General features: G+C 48.5%; 2 protein-coding genes across 2 annotated transcripts; one reads left to right on the top strand and one right to left on the bottom strand.

Annotated features, from left to right (window-relative positions):
• Positions 1-359: 359 nt before the first annotated feature.
• Positions 360-4,065, top strand: LOC103797682 (solute carrier family 41 member 1-like; the record flags this gene model as incomplete). Its single annotated transcript, XM_009069903.1, has 3 exons — positions 360-527; positions 1,331-1,479; positions 3,880-4,065. Coding segments are annotated over 3 exons (503 nt in total), but the record flags the coding sequence as incomplete, so codon positions are not given.
• Positions 4,066-13,431: 9,366 nt separating this feature from the next.
• Positions 13,432-17,785, bottom strand: LOC103797680 (carbohydrate sulfotransferase 11-like). Its single transcript, XM_009069902.1, has 2 exons — positions 17,711-17,785; positions 13,432-14,277 (listed from the first exon to the last, which is right to left on the bottom strand). Exons 1-2 carry the CDS (start codon positions 17,774-17,776, stop codon positions 13,432-13,434), a joined length of 912 nt encoding a protein of 303 aa, XP_009068150.1. The 5' UTR covers positions 17,777-17,785.
• Positions 17,786-22,816: the final 5,031 nt, after the last annotated feature.

Here is a 22,816-nt window from a genome sequence, read left to right as displayed (position 1 = left end):
AGAGTAAATCCAAGAAGTGGCTGTGAGCAGCATCTGCCATTGCCTGCACTGCTTTCCCAGGTGTTGTTCACAGACTGCATCAAACCAGGTGCAATTACATCATCTTCAGAGGCCACGTGGCATCCAGTGCTGGGGAGCAAGGGAAAATGTTTTCAATGCAGCAGTCAGAAAGAGACAATCATTGGAGCCTTCCTGATTTTTAAGAGCTGTTCCTGCAAAGTTAATAGGGCAGCATCACCATGGCATGTGGGATCAGGTTTTCTCTTTCTCTCACTGCTGCTCTCAGTGAGCTTGTAAGTGAACGCAGATCAACTCACCATGGGTTAGGTTTTAGACTGATGTTTCCTGCTGTGGTGAAGGTGGTCTACAGGTTTTGTGTTTTGTCCTCATAGGTGTTGGAGGAAATCTGGTTGCCATCCAGGCCAGCCGTATTTCTACATTCCTGCACTTCTGGAGCATGCCTGGAGTTTTGCCGTACAAGATGAGGCAGAACTGGCCCAACCCATGCGCCACATTCTTCTCATCAGGTAGACCCTGAACCCTATGTTCATGTCTCAAGGCCTCTTATCACAGATAACTCCTTTATCAAGCCTGGGTGGCAAAGGACTTAGGTGGGTTTCAAAGGCAGAACTTCCCCCCCATGGGGAAGATACTCAGATTGGAGAGGAAGCAACTTTGCAGTGGGCCGCTTGAAAAAACGTCTGTGGTATACTTGCTCACTGGCATGCAAAGAAAGTGGCCTTCAGGGAGCACTGAAGAAAGTAATTGAAAAAGAATCTTAGATTTGATCTAATAGAAAGCCATTTTAACCATGGCCAGCCTAGAGCCATAACCTGTGGACAGAGGGGTGAATAGACCGTAATCTTGCTGAAAATCAGTAATTCCTCAATCTTCAGCAGCAGATATACTTCAGCATCAGCAAAACTCGATTTGGGTCTGTTGTCTTTATAGATTGCAGGTTTCTCTTGATTTTCCCTGCTAGGTTGAGAGTTAGTGCTAGATCAAACTATAAACTGGGAAAATGTGTTGCAGAAAGGCAGAGCAGAAGTGGTGGGAGGCAGAGAGCAGCTGAGAGGAGTGTCTGCAAGAATCAGAGTGGATCAGCATGAAGCATATAGTCTTTGGCACATAGTTTCAGTGCTAGACAAAGCTGCTGGGCTGATACTGCAGATGCTCCTCGTTGCTGTGTGAACTAGAAAAGGCGTTAGCAATGTGGTTAGTAGGAGGGGACAGCCCCAAGTCTATGCATTAAAATAAGCAGCCATGTCCTGTCCTCTCCTCACCCTCTGCAGCTGCTGTTACACCTTTTTTCTGTCTCTGTCCTTTGCAGAGGTGAATTCCAAGTCAGCCCGGGTCCTGTTCCTCCTGGTTATCCCAGGGCACCTCGTGTTCCTCTACACCATTCATCTGCTGCAGGGAGGCCACACATCTCTGTCCTTCACCTTTGTGATGTTCTATCTGACTGCTGCTTTGCTGCAGGTAAACCCCAAACTCTTGTCCCGAAAGAACCTCTCAGTGTGAAAAAAAAGTCTCCAGGCAAAATAGGAGTCACAGTAAAGCATCCTACAGCAGGTACCATTTCCAGTCATTTCAGGTGTTCTTCTACCAAGCATCATGGACCTTCTGTGAGTCCGGTAATACCTCACCCAAATTGCCAGGGCCTGGTTTCCCACATAAGCACAACTGCCCTTTAGGGTGAGTGAGGGATCAGACTGAGATGAGGAACAAGTTCCACTGAGCTGCAGCAAGTGTGTAGAGACACACTTAGTAAGAAGGTACCTTGTTTTACCATGTTCACTCCTTGAGTCTCTAAGCCTCAAGTATTTCTAGGCTGCCACTTGTCATCCCAGCAAAGGGCAAGTGAGAGCCAGCAGGTTTCCCCATTCATTTTGCAAACCAGTGACACATGGTGAAAACCTTGAGGTCCCTCTGGGCCATGCAGGTCAAAAGCAAAGGGAAAACCCAGTTCTGAGCAGTTCATCTTCAAAAGTTCTGGGTAGGCAATGGGCAGAACATCCAATTTGTCCTGCCAGTTCCCTTTTGCTGTTTTTGCTGCCCTGTAAACTTTGTCATCTCACTCAGAAATGTGTGCAGCTGCTGCCTGAACTCATAGAGGCTCTGACTTCACTTGCCCTTTTAAATGAGTGATTCATTAATTTGCAGGGCGAGGTGTCTGACTCTTGCTTTGCCTTACAAGCAGCCTCGTGAGGGTGAATTCCTTGTGTGTGTAAACAATCAGTTCTTCTCAACCTTTGCACAACCCTAAGCCCAGCGGCACAGCCATAGTTGTAAAGGAAAATATTTATTCTTCTCTTTATGCATTGAGGTAACTCCTCAACCAAAGCCAAGCATGAAAATACACAGAATAAATGACAATGTAAAGAGCAGAATCCCAGCAACACCACTGACCCTGAAAGATTCCCATGGAGGCCAGCAGAGGAGAATATGCTCAGCCGGGTTCTTTCTACCCCTCTGTTATACTTTATAAAAAAAGGCAGAAAGAAAGAGATGGGGGGAATTTTGGGTCAGCTGGAGGAAGGCCAAAGAGAAAGATCAGTGGCCTAGAAAATATGACCTCAGAAGCATGATTGAATGGACTGGGGTTAGCTAGTCCAAAGAAGAGAGGCTTGAGAAAAACCTGGTTAACAGCCATTAAACTACCAAATTTCTGTAGGGAGGGACAGAATAACATTTTCTCTGTGGTCACTAGGCCTTCATGAAAAACATGAAATCATGGATTTCAAATGGAAAATGGCAGATTTATATTAGACATTGGGAAAAACAAGAACTGAAAAAAATCCAGAAAGCCATGGGACTGTTTACTTAGAGCATGGCATCACCATCTTTGAGGGTTGTTTAGCATAGGTTAAACAAATGACCACCAGGGTCATATGGGCATGTCTGATCCTGAACTGAGGCAGTGGAATGGTCAATGTAAAACACTTGAGCTTCCAGTCAGCTTTCGTTTTTATGATTCTGTTACATAATTTGCTTCCCCCATCTCTTCTCCTCCCTTTTCCTCCACCCAGCTTGTGTTTTTCCCCCTTCCTAAATGCCACCTCTGGCTTTGGTTCCTGATGTGTTGTGGTGTCCCATGGAGGGACCACAGCTGTGGGATGCAAACTCTCCCTTCTTAATTCAATTAACTATGTAGTTTTTAATCTTTAACCAAAGTATTTTTTTCTTCCATCTGTTTATCAGAATTGGAAATGAAATAGGAATTAAAAGAAATCACAACAAAGATTTTGAAACTGTTGAGATGAAAAAAAAAAGAAATTATTTTATTTTTAACATGTCAGTGCTGTTTGGCATAACTGTGATGTAAAAAATGCCTCCAACTCCAGTTGTCCACTGAGAGTTTTAAGAAAAACAAAGTACAAGTGATCTGAATTTTTAATGAAAAAAGAAGCATGAAGAGAAAAAATCTGGCTACAAACTTATACTTTGGGGTTGCCTGCAGATTCCCAGTAGCCCTGTTTCTGGTGAAATTAATGGGAGAGCTCCTGTTCATGGCCTGGGAAGTAGGAACCATACCTTTGGGAGATGCTTCTGGTGTGGCCAGACGTCTGTTTTGGGCCAGGTGATGCTGATGAGAAGTTCAGGTGAGGTGTCCATGCTTGTGGCTGGTAACACAGGGCAGAGGCACCACGGGCAATGCCAGGCAGTGCAGTGCCAAAGGGCAGGAGCCAGCTATACCCATCCCAGTGCAGCTTCATATTGCAGAGAAACAGTGATCCTCTGGGGAAGGTGTGAAATCTCAGCCATCCCTATTAGCTCTGGTACCCTGGCCATGGCCACGTCACTTCGGCTGTGAGCTGAGGGAGGCTCTGTGTTACTTTCTTGCTGCCTCACAGCAGGGCCTGTCTTGCTTCTTTCCAGGTGGGAATCCTGCTCTACGTGGCTGACCTAATTGTGCGTCTGATGTGGAGGAAGTCTCTGGATCCAGATAATTTCTCCATCCCCTACCTCACTGCCCTGGGGGATCTCCTGGGCACTGGATTCCTGGCCATCTGTTTCCGTCTGGTTTGGCTTGTCCATGGTGCAGACATGAACCGGGGGAACTGAGAGACCATGTGCTGCTCTGCATCCCTTGTGCGATCCGGTGCTTTCCTCTGGGACAACAGTGTACTTGGTGATGAGTGCTGGGTCACCTGGCTGGATTGGGCCTCCCCTGCCACCTCCCCTCCTCTCCCCTCCCCATTGTGCCTTACAGCTGGGCTTGCCCACCCCGAGGAATCAGCACCCACAGATTTGCACCCTTGCAAGTGAGCGAGCTGGTTTTAAGAAGCACCTGCTGCTCACACCTGCACCCGGCAAACAAGGTGTTAAGGAGCTTTTGGGCCATTGGTAATGAATGAGCATTTTGGTCAGTGGCTTCAGTCCCTAGAACTAATGCAGTCCTGAGGCTGCTTCTAAGCCTGCCGAGGTCACTGCATCTGATCCTGCCAAGTGGAGGTCCTCCATCAGACTCAGACTTTCCATCGAGGAGAATTCTTTATTCATCCCCCTTTTCTCCCGTTGAATCCCTGGAGGAGGAGAGCAACCAGGTCATTAAACTTGTCTCCTCTCCATCGTTCAGACACTCAGGATCTGAGGCAGTGAGCCACTGGCTCACACCCAGCAGGAGGTTATCTAGGGATACCCCCTACCTGCCCTGGCAGCATCACTGTTGTCTGACCGACAAGCTGGTTTGATTGCATTTTGGGGGTAGGAAGGTTTGTTTTTACGGTTTATGAAATGTCCAGTAGTTAAAATGTTTATAGGAACGCACACATAAATAAAGTGGTTTAAATAAGTAATTCTGTGGATTTGGAGGTGGTTTTTCCTTGCCATGACTCTGCCTGTTTCTAGTTCTAACTTGTCAGGTGAACTTCTTGCTTGCTTCTTTCTCATCCATTCAGGGTTGGACAACATAATTTTAATAGGGCTTCAGGAAAATCAGTGTTTCCTAACCAAGAGCAGTTGTTTGCCACCCACAGGTTTCAGGTTAGAATTAAAGTCTATTCCCTCTCACACAGTCACCATCCCGTCATTAACAATTGCTCTGGGAGGAGTCTTGAATCTGCTTGTGTGCCCAGGGCCTGTGTAGGGCTGGGTGATGATTACACATGAGTATTTGGCCAGTGACTTCTCAGGTCCTCGCTCCAGGGTGGCCATCCAGTGCTACCAGGAACATGACAGGGAGGCTTGTGGAGCTGACAGCAGCCAATTCTCACTGAAATTCAAGAAACAAAAGAATCCTCCAGATAATAGGATGAGAAAGAGTCAGGGGTGAAGGATATGTATTAAACCTTTGAAAAATGCTACTAGGATTCAGCTTTAATAATAATCTGCCTTTGTATGTGTTGAAGAAGGGAAAGGGGGAGGTCAGGTCCCACAGCCTGCTGGCAGACAGATACCTAGTTCAGCTCTAAAATGCTTTAATCTGAGCTGTGTTGGGTGCCTGCTGGCCTTGGGTTTTCCTTTGTCCTAGTTCTGCTCTGGTCTCCCAGAGCTGCTGCAAAGCTGAGACCCCTGCATAGGATCAACACATGGCTGAAGGTCCTTAAGAGCAAAAGCTGTTCAGCTCTGGGCTGCCAGGCATGGGGAAAAGCACTCCCTGAAAAAAAAAAAAAGCTGTCACCTCCCCCATCTCCAATCTTCCTCTTCTTTTTATTGTTTTGAAGGATAAATTGGCCCACACTGGCTGAGCTGGAGAGTATGCACACACCAGCATCACCGTGGGGAGAATTCAGCATTCAAGGCATACACTCCCCTGACTCGGGCCTCTCTGCTTTATCTCCCGCTGCAGCCTGCTTGCTGTCAGCTCTGCTCGGCTGCGCCGTCGGCCCTGAGCACCCACGTGTGATAATTGCAGCAGCAGCAGCTGAGGAGCTCGCGGGGAAAGCAAAGCAAGCGGCTCATTGCCAGTCCCGGTTTGAGTGGGCTGTGCTAGGACATACGTATGTATATATTTTAATAACTTGAGCTTAGTGCTTTATTTTGTAAACCTTTATTAGATCCAATTTGGCAGTGGCTCAAGCAGTCCTAGCAAATAACTCCTCTTGCCTCAAACCCCTCTTTTCTCCTCCTTGCTGTATGTCCCTGATGCCTTGGAGAGGTCTTCTCCAGAGCTTGGTGCTTTTGCTGCTTGTGTGAATCAGGTAAGACTGGTCCTAAAGCCAAACTGCTGAGGACACTCCAGCCCTCTACAGCATCCCAGATATGTGAAACTGTTTCAGCTTTTCTCTTAATTGCACAGATTTGCCATTGCTCCCTCCAGTCCCAAAAAAGCCCTAGACTAGAGCCCACAGCTGGTGGAGACTTCAAGGGACCCCAGTCACACTCCTCCAGCAACGATTCCCCGTGCCCAACAGACATCTGCTTCTCTGCTGTGTGCATGCAGCTAAGCCCTGGCACTGGTACGACCCTTCACTGGGGGATTTCTGGACAGAGCTCAGCTCGATCTGGTTGTCACTGTTGACAGAGGACACGGATGGGAACATGTAATGGATGCCATCTGTGTCCTATTTGTAGGACTCAGCTGGGCCAGGGTGACCTATGCTGCACCTTGCCCATTGTGGGCTTGGGGGTTCCCCCCATGCAGGAGGCACTGGGGCTCAGAGCCGATGTAGGGAGACTACAACAGGAAGATGTGCTGTTCTCCAGGGTACCCCTTAGTGGGCAGCCAAACATCAGCCTCATGCCCATGCACTTAGTGCAGGGAACACACTTAAAACTTAAAATTGCTTCCAGCCTCAAGAGAAATGATATAACCAAAGGAAATGGTTTCAATAAAAGGGGATTTTGCCCCCCTTTTTTAAGGGCAGCTAGAGTCTAGTTATTTGGCTGTTCAGCCTGTTTACTCTTTCTCTTCACTCCTTTTTCTTCCCTGTGAAAATGAGAAAAGGCCTTTGCTAACAAAGGCTATATGTAACCCCAAAGAACAGCTTGGATCAGCATTCCTGTAACTCCATCTGAACCTGCTCCTCTAAGAAAGCCCCCCAGCCCTTCCAGTGAGTGGCCAGCACTGCTCCCTCTCCCTGGCACCAGCTGCCCCGGTGGCACTGAGCACAGCCTGGTCCCAGCAGGGCTAGAAGCTACTGTTTGTCCAGGCATCTTCCCCTTTCCCCCACCTTACAATAAGAAATTTTGTGCTTAAATGCCTGCAGGATCCTCAGCTTTTAAGAACTTTCAGTGCATCACAACAGGCCCTACCTGGTTATATACTCCCTGTGGTGTTGTGTTGGAGTGGTTTTGTTGGGGAGATTTGGGAAGGGGGCTGCTTTCATACTTTTTCCTCCACAAAATTTACACAGTTTCAGAGCAAACCTGTGTGGGTAGCAGAGCCCGGATTGGGTGTAGACATTTCATAGTGATTTCTGTCTTTAATCTAACACAGCAGGGAAGTCACTGCCAGCAGCAGGTCTGGCTCCTTTGCTGCTGTGTCTGGGTCATTACTGTGCCCAGCTCTTCACCGGGCTGGAGTCACCCTGCCAGAGTCACCAGCACCTCTGTTAGAGCTGGAAATGACTTTCATTTGTATTTAGTTCTCACAGCTCCTAAATAAATGACATCCCTAAAAAAGGTGGAGGTGGGAGAAGAGAACTTCTTCCTTGCTGTTCTTCAGTCCTTGGCTGCTGACCTGTCCATTTGGGCTCAGTGCTTGCCTTGGACTGAGAAACCACCAAATGCTATGAGAACCTCGGTGAAGGCTTACCTTGTTGTAATCTCTAGGGTGACTAATGGAAAATGTGGGGTGTTGGCAGAAGAATGAGATGGGCTGGTTTTGAGCCCTGTGCAGCCATCAGCCAGCTGATCCAACCTGTAGTAGGGGGCAGTGAAACAATATCAGTTTTGGTTTTTTGAATCTCCCTTGGGTTTTTTTCCCACCATATTAGCAGTGGAGTTAGGCTAATTCTGAAATTAGCCACTAGCTGGATCCCAATAAACTAAATTTCACATTCATGTCAGTGTTGTGGGATGGAGGCTGAGGAAGGGCACTGGAGTTTGGGAGGAGGTGAGTGCCTGCTCTGTACCACTGCAAGGTCAGTATGTTGAGGTGCTGGGGTGGCTGCTGGGGCCTTGGGAAGATCCCAGCTGGATTAGGGAGGAAGGTTGGTCAGGGGTTCTCCCATTCCTGGGTGCAGAAAGGTTTCTCTTTGCAGCAAAGAAGGGGCTGTCACCATCTGTAGAGACAGATGGCAACAGGGGTTTGTTTTCAGGGAGAGTCAAAACACTTTTTTTTTTCTCTCCCCCAGCTTCCACTCACTGTCTCCATCCTAATACAGTAATTTCCCAGAAATTCTATGTGAGATGCAGCGTCCTTACCAGGGACAAACAAAGTGCCAGCCAGCAAACACAAGCAAGTCTGAAAAGCCTCCTTTAAGCAAGACACCGCTTCCAAGGCATACTTGAAAACATTTTTTTTCCCTTCAATGGAAGTCTATTTAATCCTCTGGCTGGTAAACAACCCAATCTGTGGTGCACAGCAAGCTCTGGAAGGAAACCTCCTGATCACTGAAGCTCAGTTTTGTTCCACTGGAAGGAGAAACTCAGCAGCGTCACATGGACCATGAAGGGATGGGGCCAGCAGCTCCATAGCATGGAATACCCACAGCACAGGCCAAGTGCCCACCATGCTCCGAAGGCAGGAGCAAGCAGAGCTGTTAGTGGCACTCAGAGGAAGGGCCAGCTCACCATTAGCTGCTAAGCCATGCTGGACTATGGCAAAGCTCAGCACTGCAGGAAAGGAAGGTACTCTCTCTCTTTGATGCTGAGGGGTGTCTGTGTATTTATATAATGAATATATTGTACCCATTAGCATATGTAGACATATAGAAGCCAAATGCCTCTTAAGTATTATAATAATATACAAATAATATCACTTAGTATATAAAATGTAGATATAATAATAGATGCTCTTTAATTGGTCTTGTAATTCATACTTTATACACATATTCCTGTGACATACAATGCATGTATTATCACCTATAAATATTTCAAGTATTTGCAAAAATGCTATTATACATTATAATATAACCATTATTTACATGGTACACCTGTGCACACATGAATATACCAGAGTGAGGTTGCTCAGTTTTTTTGTGTCCCTGGTGCTCTGAGTGCTCCCCAGTAGCTCCTAAACCTCGGGTCAAACTCCAGAACCAACTTGACTTGTTTGGAGTTGCTTGTCCCCAAGCTCTGCACCCTGGCTGAGGCCAGGATGGGACTCTATGGTACTGAGAGTCTTTCAGGGGGCTGGGGGACAGTACTCACTTCAGCGAGGCCAGGACTGGCTCTTACCCCCAAGCATGCCCATGGTGCACTTGCCCCAACTTGGCGGTGTGACACAGGCACCCTGTGACTCAGCAGTCTAAATGCTACTTCATATGGCAATGGATATGCTTTGTTGCTTAAAACATTTATTTTTAATAGGCACTTGATAGGGGGGATGAGGAAGAGAGGGTTTAGAGTTTGCAAGGTTATTCCTTCCCTGAGGCTAAGCCTTGTGCAATCATTGCGTCTAACTTGGATTTTTCCATTTATCTTCAGGCTTCCATTGCTAAGCTTTCTGCCATGGCAGCTCTTCTTCAGCCAGCTTGGTCCTCCTGCCTCAACCCATTGCTGTCAAAGTGGCACTGAGATTATCAACCTGTGCAGCAAATGGCACGGCCCAATCAGCACTATGCAGTACACTGCCCCAAGCACCCCAGCAGGTGAGTTCCTTCGTTACAGGACAGGCAGCTAATTGCAGCCACACTTACTCAGCTTCCTCAGCTCCTTTGGGCACTTAACAGTGCTTTGTCAGCCACCAACATCCTTGGCTTTGCTGTGGGACATTCCCTCTTTGACCCCAGCCCAGCTGCTCCCACATGTGGGAGGTCAGTGTGGGGCCATGGAGAGTAACAGCCACACAGCCCCAGGCACCAGCCCCAGAGGGAAGGTTTATTTCCTTGAAGAAATACCAAGTTGGTATTTTGTTTGGCAGTATCAGGCTTGCATTTAAGGGCACCAAAAGAAGTCTGTGCACAGGTAAAAATGCCCCTGCTGCCCTTAAGGTTAACCCTTTGCTCTGTTTCCAGGTGTCATCAGCTGAGCTTACTCCTGGTGGCATAGCTGGTCCTGTCTTCATCTTGCTGCTTTTGGGGCTGCCTGAGAAGAATCTTCACCTCCACCTGTCATCAAACCTCGGCCAAAGCACCAGACAGTACATGGTGTGTATTCCCACAGGCCTTGTTGCCACTAAGACACAACCTGCAGGGCTGCATGTTGGTCACCTTTGAGATTCTGAAGGTGTTTGTGCCCTTCACCACAGGACCAGTGTCTTCCTCCTGGGAACACTCCCCCCTCACAGCAGGGTGCTCAGGCAGGGTCGAGGGGATGATGCTCTGCTCCATGTCCACCTGGGGCAGACCCCAGGTCTGTATTTCATGCCTTTGTCACACATCAGGCTCCACCACATTCCCATTTCCAAGTAGAGGAGAAAACCAGATCCAATTACACTTTAGAGATGACCTAAGTCTCCTTGCTATTTTCTTCTCTAAAAAGAGAAAGGAACGCAGTGAATCAGTTTTAAAAGCCACAACCAACCAGCAGCCCTGAGAGAAATGGTTCCCAGCACCTGTACAGGAAATTACAGCGCCTGTAGTTGGGATCACCGGTCACACGGTGTCCTCCTAGCTCCGTCCAGCTCCCGTCCTACAGCGTTTTCGGTGGGACCGGCTAAGCAGCATCCCAGCCCCGCAGCATCCCAGCCCCGCAGCATCCCGGCCCCGCAGCATTCCAGCCCCGGCTGCTCGGCTTTGGCACAGGCAGAGCGTTTCCCGGCCCAGAAAAGCTCCAGCCCGGGCTGAAGGCGTTCACTTCAGAAATCCAAAGCAGCCCTTTTCTGTTAGCACGGGCAGGTTTTGCTTTGGAAAGCAGGATTTAGGCAGGGCTGACTTGCGGATGTTGGTTGATTGGTTTTTATAGAAAAAGCCTAAAGGTGGCTATTTCCAAAGGTTCTACCTGACCAAAAAGACACTCTGTCACAGGTTATCACCTTTAGCAGCCCGTGGCTGAGGCTGGAGGGCTGCATTTGCCCCATACATGTGTCTGGTCTGTTGTTTGGGTCAGTGGAGCAGGTCTGAAGGAGATGTCAGTGACAGGCTGTCAATCAAACAGCCATTCACAACTGGGACCATCTCCCAGTCACCACCATTGCAGGAAAGGTTAGAAACCAACTGGCTAAAGAACACAGTCCAGAGCTTGCCATTCCCTCACTTTGACAGCAAAGAGAGCTGAAAGGGGCTCCCAACCAGCCAGATGTTGCCTAAACACCCACAGACAGCACAGCAGGGAGTGGGTCTATCTGTCCTTGTCACTCATTGTGCCACCAGCTTTTAAGAGGTATCTAACAACAGGGAACAATATTTCAGAAAAAAAAAAGAAAAAGAAAAGAAATCCATCCCTTTGTGACTATGAATTTGACCCCAAATTATGATTCATGACCAAAAACGATGAAAAGAGCTTGTGGTGACTCGAACAATGATTTTTCCAAGCAGAGGCAATGCTAAGAGTGGAACACGAGACTCCTGAGAAAGCAGGGGGAATGCACTTGGAGCTTGAATGCTACAGATGAAATTTGTTGCATCATATAATCTGTTTTTGTGCTTTGTGTTTCAGCTTGACAGGGAGATACCAAGATAGCATGAGAAAGGCCATTTCTGCAAGATCTCCACTCCAGATTGGGAGGATCAGTCAGACTGCCAAGATTACCAGCGGTTTCATTTACTTTTCTTTTTCATTGCTTTGCTAAACCCAATCTCCAAACAGAGCAAGCAAGGAGGGAGTGTCAGCATATAGGTAGGTGCCAATCAGAGGTAGAGAGGAAAAAGGTTAAGATGTAACAGCTGCAAGCTGTTAGATGGAAGCACTATTTTTTGAAAGAGCCTGAGAGCAGTGTGGTTTTATAAAACCTCCCATTGTATTGCACTAATAAGTCAAGTGTTTGCTGTTGAGCCAGCAGACACACTCAACAGCATCTATTACCAGTGTGTTTATTTACAAAGGCAGCCACTGAGCCAAAGCTGAACAGAAAAGAGTAGAGACTGAAATATGGTTTTAAAGAAATACAGCTCCTTGGACTGGTTTTAATTTAAAATCCTGGGACAGGGTTTGTAATTTTCTTTTGTGTTTCACTCCCTCCTCCCCATTTTTTCTTCAAGGAATGAATTGTCCAAAGACAGACAGGCAAATGGCTGTTTCCCTCTAGGTGTCTCTCTCCCCATTTTTATTCTCAGGTTTTACACACCTCTGGCCTCCCAATCCAGCATCATCACTGGTCCATCACTACAGCGATCTCCCACATCCCAGCCCAGTGGTCTCTGGAGCACTTTATAACCCAAACCTGTCCCAGGACCTTTCTCTGTGCCCCAGTGCAATGTGGCCACCGAGTGTGGGAGGCATCAGGCACACACAGGAGCAGCACATGCTGGCAGAGAAAGAGAAGTCAGAGCTACCAGTTGGGTCCTGCCTGACCAGTGGGGACATGGACAGGACACTGTGTACGATGTGATTTCATCTGAGCAGACACCTGCACCCATGCTGTACGTATGGCTTTACAAAACTGTTATCACCTGCTTTTAAAATACAGGAGGTGTGGGGCCTGGATTTAATGGATTTGACCAGAAATTTAGAGTCATGCATACATACAGGCACTGAGTGCTCTGCTATGGTAGTTCAGGAGAAAGCACCAATGGACCTGCTGAAAACCTCTCCTCCCCTCTTTGGAGTATTTTGCATCCCATCTGAAAGCATGTGGAAGCAGAGGAACAAAAAAGCCCTCCAGGTATTGTCAGAGAGAAATGTGTGGTCGCAGTAACACACCTCTGCTTTTCCCAGCAATGGGGGATTGAGTGGGAATTGGGATGAGGATGGAGGAGAACAAGGCAAAAAGAAAAGGTAAGAGCAATTTTAAACAAAAGGAAAAAGTTACATTAAATTATTGCTTTATTTCTGCTTCTATGCAAGTCTCTGACACGCTCCACCCTGACCCCCGAAACGCCATGTCTGCCCCAAACAGCCCGGTAAGGAGGAGAAAGACCTGAAGGGATCCTGCCCAAAAAAAGGAGCCTTCTCAAGACTTGGATCTACAGAGGAGTCTCTTAGTTAAAAGAAAGTCCTCAACCAAAGCAAGCCCTACTACCCAGCAGTGTCCAGTACCACCACCACTCCCTGCAGATATCGAAGGGTGAGAGGGAAAGGGAAGGAGAAGCTCCAGCCGCAGTGTTTTGAGAGGTGTCCTCCCTCCAGATCATGCATGAACAAGGCATTAGGATATGGAGCAGACCCTAACAAGAGGGCACAGGGAAGAAGTCAACCAAAAGATGAGCACAGGGTGGGAGGAGAGGAATTGTGGCAAGATGAGAGTTATCCAGCTCTCCCTCACCTCTCCCCCCAGCCCCTGCCTCATCGGATACGGAGGTACGAGGGGATGGAGTAATTGAAGAGCAAGTAGTCCATTTTGTATAAATTAAAGAGTCTTCTTTGGTAGAAGGGGCTAATGTCCTGAAAGAACTGGGCCGTCATGTCATCCGTTGTCCTGGTGGTCTTGGATGAAGCTGGGAACTTGACGCTCGTGTCGGCCCCAATGAGCTGGAGGATGTAGTCGGCATCTTCGGCCAAGGTCTCATACTTGCCCACCACATCATAGTGGATGATGCAGGGGTGGCAGAGTGAGTGCACACGCTCCCAGTGCTCATTGAAGGGCTCTTCCTGCTGTGTCCGTGGATCCAGCAGGTAGTAGACGAACTCCTCGAAGCGCACATCGTCCCCACGCTCCAGGGCCTCGTCACTGGGATCCTGCCGGTGCCGCCGGATGATCTTGGTCCCATAGCGCTTGTGGAAGGCTGTGTTGTAGCTGAGGGTGAACTTGTTGCGGTAGGCTGAGACCAGGCGCTCAAAGGGCTCCCGCACGAAGATGAACTTGAGGTAGCTGCGCAGGCGGTAGTTGATCTCGGGAATGCTGTACTCGGAGAGGGTGCGCAGGTTGGATGGGACATGGGCCTCATGGGCAGGGATTTCCAGTGGGTCCTGGTACTTGCCTTGCCCCGTCAGGACCATCATCACCCGCTTCCAGTTAGTGCAGGCCACTTTGGGCACATAGCAGTAGAGCAGCCCATGCGTGTCGTCCACCACCAAGTGCCGTAAGTCATCCGGCTGCAGGAGACGCCGCTTGCGGGTGTAACGGTTGCAGACATTGCTCAACATGTCCCGTCTCTGCTGGTGAACCGCCTGCAGTGATGACTGCTCAAACTGGGGAGAATAAAATCAACAGAGATGGTCATCAGCTTGCCCAAGCTGACTGTGGCCTACACACAACTCTTAACCCACAACCTTTCCCACTCCCTCCCCTTTCCTGAGTTTGGCAGTCACCCATGTGGGATTTTTGGGCACAGCATTGACTTTGAACACAACTTGATTTGGTGCATTTAATCCTCGGACAGGCTGGGGGCAAAAGAGAGGACAAAATGTGACAAGGAGCCAGATGAGGAGACAAATCGAAGGGAGTGAGGGAAGAACAGGCAGTGCAGACAGGGTCAATAACAGAGTATTTTTTTTACAGCACCCACACACACACACTGGGCTAATATGCTCTCCCTTACACCAATCTGGGATGCATGCATGGCCCCAGGGGCAGACAGTGCAGCCCATTTGCTGGTGCAAAGCCCCACACACCTCCTGCTGCTATGGGGCACTGCTGTGTCACACTGACACTTACATCTGTGAGCTTGCTCTGAACACCCTAACCAAGAGGCAGAAATGTGGCACACATGTTTGAGCATGCACGATGGAAACAGCTGCCAAGGAAAGGCAAAGGGAGACGAAAATGGTCTTTAATGCTGACAGTTGAATCCTGGGGAGCAGGCAGAGAGCTGGAGGTGAGGTGGGGTGGCAGGGCATAACGGAGGTAATACTGGGGCTCTTCCCAGGGGCTCTACGGTCCTTCTTGAGGGACTTTTTCCACACAGGCTAGGCTAAGGTCTCAGCTCTGGCCAGTTTCCTTTGGCCTCTGTGACAAGGAACTGACACACGGTTCTTTATCTTTAGCTCTTCTGCCCCTTGCACTTAAGGTCTGGCAGCTGCTGCACTGACTTCTCAGAAGTCCAGAGCCTGAGCGCTGCCCAGGCTCAAATCCCCCTTCCAGATTTGGGGACATGACCTTTTCTGTCATGGTTTTCATCAGAAATCCCAAAATGTCATTAAAACATCTGGGGAAGGAAACCATTTCCAGAAAGTCAGAAGAGGAACATTCCCCTCCTCCTCCTGCCCACTCCCTCCCTATTTTGCACACAAGGGTTGGGAGATTTCATGTTCCTCATTACAGGGACCATCCCACAGCCTCGTCCAGGCCACAGCTACTAACGGCTTCACCACATGCCTTCTAACCTGGGGTGGCTCTTACCCCATGGGGCTGTTGTCTAATGCCATGCAGTGACCACCGTGTCGCACTCTCACCGCTCTTTCAGGGGCCATAAGGTACCAGAGCCTGGGAGAGGCAGTGGTGTGCAGATGAGGGTTTGTAAAGCTCCTGCCAGGAGCTGGGATACTGAGACAAACTGCCTATCCCATGGATGATCCAGTAGACTTGTCACCTTCAGAGAGACACTAACATCTGAGCAAAAAGGTCCTCCTGCAAGGGATGAACCACATTCAGACTTTTTTGGATCTCGTTTCCGCAAAAAAATTACCCTTATCCAGGCTACCTTAGTGACCACTTTCTCCAAGAACCTTCAAGGGCAGTAACCTGAGACAGGGGCAGGATAAAGTATCCCATCTCTGCTCCTTCCAACAGGGAGATAATAAAGGAAAATGCTCAGGACAATAGATGCTAATTGCTAACAAGATATGACTCTGACATTGCTGACGACTTGGATATGAAGAAGATAGAGCACCTAGGGAGGTGGTAATCCTAGTGGAAGAGATATTCTCATGGTACACCTCTTTGAGGTACAGCCAAAGATTTCAGTTGAAATTTCTTTTGTTTGGAGGCTCCCCATCAATTTTCAAAGTTGGAAACCCTTTTTGCCAGGGCTTAAAAAAAAAGAGGCATTTTAATAATGCTGACGACTTGGATATGAAGAAGATAGAGCACCTAGGGAGGTGGTAATCCTAGTGGAAGAGATATTCTCATGGTACACCTCTTTGAGGTACAGCCAAAGATTTCAGTTGAAATTTCTTTTGTTTGGAGGCTCCCCATCAATTTTCAAAGTTGGAAACCCTTTTTGCCAGGGCTTAAAAAAAAAGAGGCATTTTAATAATGTGATTATTTTTCATTTTCCCTACTCTACACTTGCATAATTCAAAACTATTGGATCAGAGAGACAGACAGACAGACACTGTCTGCAGGCATGGCAACAAATAAATGTGACTACTTTTCAACAGCCACCCACTGGAATAAGGGCATGTCTTGCAGTTATTTCTGAGCAAAATTACTCCCTTCATTTCCTTTTTTTTAAAAGCCAGGGAAAGTAAGTATCACTTTTAAGGAAATAACACCATGACATTCCAGTAGCATTAGGGTTTGCTGGCATCATGGTCAAGGAAGTCCATGTTGGCCATTTTTCACAGAGCAAATGTTCTTTGGCTCCTTATAGACATAAAAGCATCAACCTAGACAATAAAACACAGCATCACACAGGGAATGGAGATCTGGCTCTGGCTGCATTGGGCACTGCTGATGAGCAGTGGGGGAGGTAGCAGGAATAACAGCCCACTGCAGGGACCACCAGCACTGCCCTCTGCTCTTGGGGGCTGCAGAAGATGGGCTGCAGCCCCATGGACATGGGGAGATGCAGGGCACGTTTGGTGGCTGGGGCATGTGGCATGGCCCAGCCTGTTGCACCAGTTAGAGGGTGGTTTCCTGCAGGGAAGCTGTGGCAACGATTCCTCTGCAAAGCCAAGTGTGGCTGCATGGGGGGAAAATTGCCTGCCCAGGGCGGAAACGCAGCAGAAGGAAACAAACATCTTGTGCAGCTTCAACCCCACTGCTAAGGGCAGGTGGGACACCTTCCCTGATGCCAGGTCACCGATGCCAGCTGGGCCGCACACACCAAGGGCAGGCAAGGGCAACTGCTCCCTGCTTCAAGCAGCAACTGTGGCTTGCCATGCAACAGACCCTTGCACAAAGAGGGTTCCACTAAGCCTGCCTGGAGGGGAGTGATTCTCTGCTCAGGCTGTGCCTGGCTGCCCATTTTTCAGCAGATGTAGCTGGCAAAGCTCAGGATTACAAATCCCTCATGGCTGAGTCCAGCTTTATATATGTAAATACACATATATGCATACACATATGTGTGTGTGTGTATGCACCCAGCACAGAAGCATCTATTGAATATTAGCTCAGAAAGAGTAGCAATGATGCTCTTGCACTGTTACGATATCTCAGAGCTGGCTTTGAAATCCTCAGATGGAAAAACCTGCCAGGTTTGCCCAGCTGTGGCTCAGCCCATGGGTAATTAAACCATTTGCCCAAATACCAGCAAGGGCCATAAGCAGTTTTTATCAACAGTTACTCCCTAAAGCAGTGTGGTCTTCTCTTTTGGACACAGCCAGAGGTTCAGATGCAAGGACCTTGGGGCTGGTTGGAGATGGCACAGTGCCCCACACACCAGAGGGGTGGAAGAAAGCGTTAGTACCCAGCACTCCACTCCATTTTCACCCCATCATCTCCCTCTCCCAATCTCCTTACCTGGTCACTCTGATACAGGGCCTGGAGTGGACTGCGACCTGCCTTCCCCTGCCAGGTGGGTCTCATAACTCCATCCTGTGAGGCTGAAAAATGGAGAAAAAAAAAAAAAAAAAAAATCAGAGGGGTTGGAAGGGTCGGCTCCCCTCACCTTCTCTGGTGATGCCCAAGCTGGGACAAGACATCTCTCGAGAAGAGACAAATCCATTTGGCTCTGGAAGTGATGATCAAGCAATGCTTGTTTCTTACTTTCTAACAAAATCTGCAGTTAGGATTCAAAAGGTCCAGACCTAATCTTTAACAAATAAAAGACCATAAATAAAGGTAACAGCTTGTTACAATTTCAAGAGGATCTAGAAACAGTTTGATCCATATGCATTTGGGAAATGTCACTCCATGCAGGCTGCATTGCAGAAGGAATGATCCAGGAGGAGACAGGACCCTGACCAGCATCACTGTAGCCTCATGAGTGATGAGATGGCATCTGTGCTTGGCAGAGCCAACACAAACAGCTCTGTGTTGAGCCCCCACAGGCTCAGAATTTGCACTTCCAGGCTCAGAAACAAGGACAGTAATAGGCAGATTGGTCAGATGCTTTGTCTGACTGGTAAAACTGTTTAAGTTCTTATTTTCCACTTACTTTTTTTCTTCTCTTCTAAACCAGCACCATCTCCTCAAGTATTTGAAGCTCAAGATAGCCACCCAAGCAGTCCTTGTCCCTTCCCTGCCCTGCAGATTGGCTAGTTTCATTTTGGAGGTCTGTTTGCAGCAGCACCAAACTCAAGGCTGGATCTGGCCAGCCATGAATGCAGAACTGGACACTGAGCTGGCTGCAGCTGCTCAAGTTCTCATGCTCACAAATTATGCAGAGATGCAACCAACTTCCAGGCTATGAAGCATCTGCTTCAGCTGCCATCCCTCAGCCCCAGAGACCTCTTTCTAGCATAGGGCAGAATGATACGGCTTGGATATCCCAAACCTAATGCATGGAGCCAGCCATGGCAGGGACACATGCTCTCACTTGCATTAATACCTCCAAGCAGCTGTCCCACTGCTCACCCATCCTCTGCTTCTTGTCTCTGACCTCTCTGTTGGCCAAGGTGCTTTCATATGAGAAGTAGTTTTCTAACCATGAGGGCTGCACTGCCCAGGAGTTGGCTTCTACAGAAGAAATCACACCATGAGTTTTAAAATGGAAGATGATGTTTTTTCTGAAGGGGATAATAGGACACATTGTTTAGGAGATTGTGGCCTGGAAGGCTCTTCCAGTCCTCCAAGCTCCTGGGAAAAGCATCTGCCACAAGCCATTTTTGGCAACATAAAGATTTCTAACACAGAGGCTTTTCACATGACAATTCGGGGTTCTGGATCTTTTCGTTCACTGACCACCACCAAACAAAACCTGATTTGCTATACAGCCCCAAATGGCATCTGTATAATCAAAATAACCAGAAGGAAAAAACCCAGATCCTATCTTCATTTTCAAGTGCTTATATTTTGCTTAAATGAAAACTGCTCCAAAGCACAAAGTCACCAGGGTCTAAGCTAAACATTATTTATTCCTGGAGCTGTAATTAGGAGGAAATGACTGCCTGACCTCACAAGATTTCATCAGCAGTGTCTGTAAGCCTGTTCGTCCGTGGGAAATGACACTTCCTGCAGCACTGGATTGATCAAGATGTGACTCAACGAGAAGGTACAGTTTCTTCCTCAATCCCCTGTATCAGTTACCCCACAGAAGGGTGAAATGGCATCTGTGCCAATGAGAGATAAGCAGAAAATCCAACGTACAGTGCTGGGCTGAGATGTTCATCCCAGAGAAGCCCCATTTCACATTTCCAGGCTCAGCCCTCTGACAGAGAATTAGACTGACCTTGAAAACTCGCCTTGCTGCAGCTCAAATCTGTGAACAGACAACATTAAACTTGAGTCCCCTTCCTGGCCTGGGCTGATAAACTCCAGTTCAACTAGGACTGTGACCCCTCCTTGCACTGCAGAGACACTGGTCCTATATTTAGTAAAAGCAGTGCGGAGGTGTTTGTTTTTGAGATTAACATGTGCATCAACCAGAGCCTTTCTTACCGGGACAGAAACAAACCCCAGGTGGTTCAGGCTGACCTAAAGCTGCTAGAAATGCAAACAGCTCGTGCTGGTGTTGTGCAGGGGTGTGTGGAAACATCCCAGGGAAAGGCTCCAGTGCCCGTGCAGCGTCAGGTCACGGCCCCGGAGGAGCACTGGCTCGGCAGGAGGCTCTTTGGGCTGAACAAAAGGCAAATTTGCGGTAAAGCAGGGAGGGAGCAGAGGTCTGGCAGGTCACATCCATGCTCTGACCTCTTCAGTCCTTTTTTTTCCTAGAGGAACCAGCCTGGACAGCGGCTGCTGCATCTCACAGGACTCTTGGAAACAGCTCCAGCAGAAACGTTGCAAACTGGACTTCCTCCAGCCTCTTCCCAGCACAAGATCTGGCAGAGAACAAGGCCTCTCCTCTGGATAGCGGCAAACCCCCTGGGATCCCCACTATGCTCGTGCTGTACAGGCTTCCAGCAAAAAAATAAAGGGGAAGATAGAAAAAAAACCCAAAACAAAACACCAAAAACCTGCCAGGCTGCTCCCCTGCGGCTGGAATAGGCCGGGAGTGCTGAGCTGGCAGGAGGAAGACCCCGGCACTCTGCATCCCGACAGCTCGAGCACTCCAAAGCAATGACTCCATCCCCAGCCCGAGGAGCTGCCAAACCCTTCAGAGCAAGCGCCTGGCCCAGGAGCAGGTTTTTACAAGGCTCCCCTGCAGGAAATCTCCCCCTTCAGACTCTCTCTGCTCGCACTGCATGTGGCATCCCAAGGAGAAAATCAAACGGGATCCTGGCTGGGCCATGACGATGACTTCTGAAGCCAGTGCTAAGCTCCGCAGCAGAGCGGGAGATGCAGCTGTGGCCAGCACAGCTCTGTGCAGCACTGGTGCAGCTGCCAATGTGTGTGTCCCGTGGGACAGCAGAGTGTCCATGCTACACAGGGCTGGGTCACAGTGGCTGCAGGTGCCTGTGGCCAGCACTGTGCACCTGAACAGAGGTAAGTCTGGGCTGCCTGTGCCCAAAGTACCACCAAAACGTTTTGGATCACCTGGCAAAGCAACACTGGCCAACACAGTGGTAGGCAGGTCAGCACTGCTGTGACCTGCCTCGGCTAGCAGCAGACGGTAGACAGTGATTTAACAGAGTCTCAGCCTCCCTAAGATCTGGCTTTGCCACTTAACACGGCGCCACCCCGTGACCCAAGCTGTGACCATCTCCTGTTCACCATCCCTCAGCCCCAGCACCTGCAGCATCACTGCTGATGCACTCCACTCCCAGTCCTCCCCGTTGTGAGTCCCCAGATCCTCATCATGCAGTTCTATGAACACAGCTCAGCCCTAATTTGAACACAAACACCCTCTTTCCCAGCTGTCTCATCCCAAGCACCTCTTCATGCAATCCCACAGTGTGCTTCCATCCTGGGGTCTCTCCTCATTCTCCCCCCTAATTGCTATCCCCATCCTGTCCTCACCTAACGCAGGCAATGGCCCACCTTAGGAAGGCTGAGCTCCAGGGGCTGCACAGCTGCCTGAACTGCACAGCTGGAGGGGAAACCAAACATGTGGGGAGAGCCAAGGAAAGGCTGGATTCTTGATCTGTGCCTGTTTCTTCCATCAGATCCAGGATACAGCCTGAACTGCGAGGAGGCAGAAGAGAGGAGGAAGATGGCAGATAGACAATGGCATTTACATATCCCTCTTCCACTCATTCATGCTGAGAGTCAATCACCCTACCCCCTGTAACGTTGGTTTATCCATCCCTGGAGTTCTCCCAGAAGTTTGGGAAAGCCAAGGAATACTGAAATAAAGGACAGTGTTGAGGAGGGAGTATCATCTGAGTAAATTAATGGTTCATGCTGCATTTTGGCACCAAGGCCCTGAGTACAGCAGGATATTCCATCACGGAGGAGCTGCCAAGATCTTCGCATCCTGGCTTTTCTCCTGACTTTATAGCTTATTACTGAGGTTCCCAGATTCCATCACATGCAGTGGTAATCCTTGAAAATTTAGCATTGCCACAACTGCATCCGAAAGCAGGGATGTCACTTAGCCAAGGTATATTGACTTTCTAAAAGGGGAAAAAACCTCAACCCTTGGCAACTGCTGCATCATTATTTGGGTAAGAATTATCAAAATAGTGTATGTCTGTGATCCAAATCCAAAATGTTTTTTGCTGAGAATTGCAGTAGTAAGTATCACATTTGTCCTTTACATCTTCAAAAGATGAGGCAAGGGAATAGGAGTGATGCAGAGCAAGAGACCAAAACCATCAAGCTAAGGCAGGGACACTGACCAGAAAACACTGAATGAGATGAGCCTGAAAAGGAGCTCAGGCACATTTTTGAGTCTCCTGTGCAACAAGGGCTTTCAGACTTTCCTTCAGAGCTTAAAAAGGCATCACACTTCCTCCCTCCTTTCCCCCTGCAGTTCGGATTTTAGTGCTGTCCCACCACAACCAAAGCTGTTCTCTTGCAGCATGTGACATCAACACCACAGGATCTGGGGTTTCAATGACTCACCAGCTCTCCTTGGAAAAGGGAATAGATTTTAAAGCTGTGAATATTTGGGTGCACTAGCTTATTGCAAAGACAGCCAGACATGTGAGGTGAGGGAAAGACTGGATCATGCCCATTCCAGACTTCTGGAAGCACCAGCAAAAGAATTTGCTGTTCTGGCTGCAGAGACCCTTAATGAGGGAGGGAGGTTCTCTGCAACCACAACAGCAAATCCAGTGCCTGAACTGAACAGTTTGGCTGGGAGGCAGGATTCAAGCAGCAACAAGCCTGCTAGGCTGACATCAGCATTACCAAGGCTTTAGGAAACAGTCTGAAGGAAAGAAAACAATTAAAACATGTGGGTGCAACTAGATAATAAATAACTGGGAAGAAAAATCAAGATGGCATTTACCAAGCACAGCTCATACCCATGCAACCCTGTCTGTGAATAAAATAATTCATTGCTACAGATCAAGCGTGTGGTATATCTTCACCCAGATACACAGAGCACATGAGATACAACACCACAGGAAACAAGTTCTTCAG

This window comes from Acanthisitta chloris, unplaced genomic scaffold (genome assembly GCF_000695815.1).
Source record: "Acanthisitta chloris isolate BGI_N310 unplaced genomic scaffold, ASM69581v1 scaffold44422, whole genome shotgun sequence".
NCBI classification, from domain to species: domain Eukaryota; kingdom Metazoa; phylum Chordata; class Aves; order Passeriformes; family Acanthisittidae; genus Acanthisitta; species Acanthisitta chloris.
The sequence above is the reverse complement of the archived record's forward strand: the minus strand, read 5'-3'. Positions and strand labels throughout refer to the sequence as shown.